The sequence below is a fragment of the Bidens hawaiensis genome, unplaced genomic scaffold (genome assembly GCF_021521415.1).
Source record: "Bidens hawaiensis isolate Kalapana, Puna unplaced genomic scaffold, B.hawaiensis_p1.1 tig00026819_1, whole genome shotgun sequence".
Classification (NCBI taxonomy): Eukaryota; Viridiplantae; Streptophyta; class Magnoliopsida; order Asterales; family Asteraceae; genus Bidens; species Bidens hawaiensis.
This window is the reverse complement of record NW_027494311.1, coordinates 210,157-215,441: the sequence shown is the minus strand read 5'-3', so window position 1 is coordinate 215,441 and position 5,285 is coordinate 210,157. Positions and strand designations below refer to the sequence as shown.

General features: G+C 36.3%; 1 protein-coding gene across 1 annotated transcript; it reads right to left on the bottom strand.

Moving 5' to 3' along the window:
- LOC143574010 (vacuolar-processing enzyme beta-isozyme-like) lies at positions 1 to 4,203 on the bottom strand. The gene is made up of 9 exons (XM_077058746.1): positions 4,048 to 4,203; positions 3,592 to 3,748; positions 3,421 to 3,503; positions 3,194 to 3,333; positions 2,692 to 2,751; positions 2,548 to 2,596; positions 546 to 749; positions 284 to 475; positions 1 to 174 (listed from the first exon to the last, which is right to left on the bottom strand). The coding sequence occupies exons 1-9, from the start codon at positions 4,141 to 4,143 to the stop codon at positions 1 to 3; spliced, it is 1,155 nt and encodes a 384-aa protein (XP_076914861.1). The 5' UTR covers positions 4,144 to 4,203.
- Between the last annotated feature and the right edge of the window lie 1,082 nt (positions 4,204 to 5,285).

The following is a 5,285-nucleotide window of genomic DNA, read 5'->3' as shown; positions in this document are numbered from 1 at the left end:
CTAGTCTACCGTTGCAGGATCCCATTGCCCCATTTTAAATGTGCTACACGACTTCTTTGTAGCTTCATCCATAGCTTTCTTTGTAACACCGTTGTTGCATATGTTAGCAAATGTTCGAGTATGTTTCAAGCCGTATTGAGTCAAGGATCCACAGTATGTCTCAAATGTTCGAACCTGAATCAATTAACAATTTTAAGAAGTTAAGAATCAAAAAGAAAAAAAAAACTTCACGCGTTAAATTTACGATATACTAATTAAATGAGAAACTGTGAGCCTTCTTCACCATAAATTTCAGACAATCCCAATCATCAACAAGGGCGAGTCCTTCATCTCTCGCTTGTCCATGTCCACTACCTAATAAATTGCGTTTGATCATATCGACACTGCTATCTATCTGTGCCCTATATGCCGTTATTTCTTTGATTTCGTTGAGTAGTTCTTCCTTTTCATGTGTTACCTTTGTTGATTTTTTGTACTGTACATAATATGAGATAACATCAATATGCTATCATATCAAGTGTCACATTATATCTGAGAGTAAGTACCTTATGCCACATTGAATAAAGATCCGCGTCTCTTTGGTCGATAACACCCACGGAGTCAAATGTTTGAATTTGGTCCGTAGAATATTTCCCAGCTGCTGAACCTTGATAACGTGAAACGATCTCATTGCTTATGCTCAGGGTACCGTATTGCATTACATGAGATCCATTGGACGGGTGTTGTTTATTTAAAGTCCTCTCCTTCACCTAAAATAATTTTGGGTGAGTTTTTCTCAATTAATACTAAGGGTGGCAAACCCAACCCAAATGGATTGTTTTGGGTTAAGATGGATAAACTTTAAAAGTTAAATGGGTTAGGATGGATCATAACAATTCTTCAAGTGGGTCAGGATTGGTTAGAAATATACAAGTGAGTTTCATTTATAGGTTAAAATGGGTCAAAACAAAATATCCAAGTTATCCAAAATTTATCTAATTCAAAATACTCAAACTATCACGTGTGAAACAAAACTCATCCGAAACCCAAAAAACGATCAAAACGAAACAAAAACCCCGAACCGACTAAAACGAAAAAAAAAAACGAAATTGAACCAAAATAGAAAAACGACCAAAACGAAACAAAAAGCGAAACGCAACCGAAAAGCTAACCAAAACTAAACAAAAACATTCAATCGACCACACCGAAACAAAACTAAATCGAAATAGAAAAACGAACAAAACGAAACAAAAAAACCGATATGATACCGAAAAGTAGACCAAAACGAAAAAAAATAAAGCGAAATGCAAATGAAAAGTTGACTAAAAAAAAACACTGAATCGACCAAAACGAAACAAAAAAAACCAAAATAAAACTGAACTAAAATAGAAAAACGACCAAAACGAAACAAAAAAACAAAAACGAAACTTAACCGAAATAGAAAACGACCAAAACGAAACAAAAAAAGCGAAATGCAACTGAAAAGCTGACCAAAACAAAACAAAACAAAAACACTAAACCGACCAAAACGAAACAAAAACACTGAACCGACCAAAACGAAACAAAAAAACCGGAACGAAACTGAACTGAAATAGAAAAACGACCGAAACGAAACTGAACTGAAATAGAAAAATGACCGAAACAAAACTGAACTGAAATAGAAAAACGACCGAAACGAAACAAAGAAACATAATTGAAATTGAAAAACTGACCAAAAGGAAACATAAAAAAAAACTAAATGCAATTTAAAAACCGGATCAAAACGAATCAAAAACACCGAACCGACCAAAACGAAGCAAAAAAACTTAAACGAAACTCAACCAAAATAGAAAAACGACCAAAACGATACAAAAAAAACCGATATGACACCGAAAAACTGACCAAAACGAAACAAATAAAAGCGAAATGCAATCAAAAAGCTTACCAAAACGAAACCAAAAAACTGAAATGTAACCGACGAAAATAAAAGAAAATGAATCGAAACGAAACAAAAAAAACGAAATGAAACCGAAAAAACTGACTAAAACAAAACAACACTGAAAGCGAAAAAACGGAGAAATCGAAACCCAAATCATTGAAACCGAGCAAATACCGAAACAGGCCGAAATGAAAAAAAAAAAAAAAAAACAAAACCGAACCGAAAAAAAACCCCGAAAAACTCGAACCTGAACCGGCACAAAACGGTTTTTTTTTTAATGAACTAGGATGACGGGGGAAACATTTTAGTTATTTTACATTTTGCGTTTTTTATTTATATTTTGAGTTATTATTTTTTTAATAGTTTTTTTGAATATTTTTTTGAGGAGTTTTTAAAACACTTTGTATTTCAACCTTCACTTGGGTCAAGATGGGTTAGCTTTACCCATCTTGACCCATATCCATCCTAACCCTCTATTTAAAAAATCCATCCTGACCTCATACCATCCTGACACCTACCCATCCTGACCCATCACCCAAACCCAACCCAACCCAACCCAACCCACTCACATTGTCACCTCTAATTAATACTAGTAAATCCACACCTTTTAAATCAAGAAAACTAAAAGATAAGTAAATCATGATGCCAACCTTGGAGTATTGTTGTTCCAAGGTTTCATGCCTCAAATCTTGTGAGTCACTAAAACATTAAGAAGATGTGACTAAATCAATTGCTTAAACAATAATTTAATACACAAGACGCTCACTAAACAAAAGTAGTGCTTGAGAAAATACCTGTCTTCCAACCATGAAACACTGAACAAGTCACCTAAGCAATTGTGAAGCTCTGGAGGTAGAGATGATCAAAAAAAACCGGTTCCTGGAACCGAACCGGTGGAACCGAACCGGTTCCTACCCGTTTTTTGTAGGAACCGGACCCTATCTGATTCAACCCGATGATCCGTGACCGGTTCTTGCATTTCTGAGTGGGGGCGGGTAGGAACCGGAACCGGTTCTGGAACCGGAACCGGTTCCTAAACGTTTTTTTGGCCGTTTTTTGACCGTTGGGGTCAAAAATAGCCGTTTTTTGACCGGTTACAGTACAGGAACCGGGTTAGGAACCGGTAAGAACCGGTTAGATAGGTTAGGGGTCCGAGGGTGGGAGAACTGGTTCGGTTCCCTAACCGGTTCGAGCCTGGAACCGGTTTAAAAGGTGGTTTTGAATATAGGAACCGGTTAGGAACCGGTTCCGGTTCCTAGTCCCAAACCGTTTTGAACATCTCTATCTGGAGGTGAAGGATTTTCCGTATCATACGGACAATATGTGGCATAACTACCCTCGTTTGCATTTGCTGATGTTAATGCATATATGTTCAGATTGTCTGGTAACAAACCTTCAAACATACTTACACTATTACTTGCTGCAACGTATATCACCTGCATTTAACATTCAAATGACTGTATCCTTTCTCACCACTGAAAATTAGCTTAAGAGTAATCAATTAAGAGCAAAATGTATCTTACCATCTTATCATATGTTCCACTCGCATGCTTTGTAATCAGAACTTGGATGAAATCATTAGCGTAAACGGGCGTGTATGTCATACCTAATATAATATATTGACATAGGAATTAATATATAATAAATTGACATTTTGATCTTGGTTGACTATACAAAAAATTGTAACCCAGTACCAAGTAATCCAGGGGCGCCATGATCTGTGTAGTACACAAAGATCCTGTCGTTAGGTTTGCTTGCCACCACATTCCCGCTTCCACCTTTTACCGCTGTACTATTGCCAAGAAGCACCGCATAGAAATTCTCGGCGGTCACACTTTCTCCGGTATAGTCCTAACACATTTGAAGCAACCATATTAAACATTATTGTACAAATTTTAGCTAGCTTTTTTTCCCACCACCAACTCTTAAACATTGGCAAATAATATAGCTTTTGCAAAAGGATAGATATTTATTCACTTATTGCATCTTCCTTAATTTCTTTTTTTATTTTACTTATAGATTATCAAAAGCTTCAGCAGGTTTAAAAGTTTGATAATTTCATTATTGCAAAGAGCATGTCAGTGTTAATATTAAACTGTCTTTCTTTTGAGAACTATAACAAAAAAATAATTGTGACAATTTTCTCATACCTTTGGAACACCAGCGTACACATCTGATCCTTTGGGGCTGTTAATTATGACACCGGGCATAGAATTTCTTGGATTATTTGCAATATCATCAAACATAAAAACAATTATGTTTTTATCCTTTAACCCACCTTTTTTAAGGATTTGATACGCATGACAAACGTTTGCCTGAATTCATAACATATACCAGGTGTTAGCTTTTACTTTTTGAAATCTTGTATCACATACATAAATATCGTAAATGATGTTAACTTGATGACGATAGTTGTACCCATTTGAACCGGCTACTAGAACGGCCCAAGTCGTGCTATCGGCTTTCGGTTGGATAACCGATGTGAAGGAATTGAACAAGTTCAATCTGTTAGTATCAGATAATTTTACCACAACCAGAATAAATAGTAATGAAATGAGGTGACTCGCCATGCTATACAAAAACAAAATGATAGAATTTATAAGTTTTGATAGTTTCAACTGACACACACATATTATATATAGACAAAATTACAGGAATTGTCATTTACGTTTGTACTGAATTTCATTGTTTGTCCTTTATCTTCAAAATTGATATGTTTTATCCTTTACGTTAAATCCAACAACGTTTATCCTTTCGCCCTAACCCAGTTATATTTTTTCGTTAAGTCCTGTCATGTTGCACATGAGGGCAAAGTGGTCTTTTTATCCATCTAATTAAAAAAACATTTTATTAATTAAATAAAAGATTAAACATATAAATAAATAATCCCCCCCCCCCCCCTAAAACGCAACCGATCTCCGGCAATAACCCCGCCACCTGAAATCACCGCCATCTCCACCATCAGGTCCTTCAGAGCACTAACCCCAATTAAAATAATACTTGATCAATAGAACAATGATTCAAAATCAAATAATAGATGTGGACAATCTTGCTTGGCGGCCTCACACACATAGGATCAAAATCGAAACTTTGTAAATAAAAGCCCTAGCTTTCTGAGTAAAAATCGAAATTTCAGAAAATAATAATAGATTTAGTGGTAAAGAGTAAGAATTTCTTGAGATTTTTAACAGACATCTTCGTCTACACGAACCTTGTCTAAGGTTCTAGCTCTGTTTTCCGGCAACCATAAAATCGACCCAGAAACACCCGCCGCAAGACGTGGGGAGGAACGAAGGCTGTTTGTGGTGGCAGCGACGGAGGCGGCAGATCTAGGGTTTGTGATGAGCTGATGTGGCAGCGGCGGAAGTAGCAGCTAGGATAGTCTGGT

What these genes read in the sequence shown, in the direction of transcription:
- LOC143574010 (XM_077058746.1), bottom strand. Translation starts at nt 4,143, where the DNA reads ATGTTTGATGATATTGCAAATAATCCAAGAAATTCTATGCCCGGTGTC. An exon ending in GTGGAACATATGATAAGATG is followed by an intron (nt 3,334 to 3,420) that starts GTAAGATACATT and finishes TGTTAAATGCAG; the next exon opens with GTGATATACGTTGCAGCAAG. An exon ending in GGGATTGTCTGAAATTTATG is followed by an intron (nt 175 to 283) that starts GTGAAGAAGGCT and finishes TAATTGATTCAG; the next exon opens with GTTCGAACATTTGAGACATA.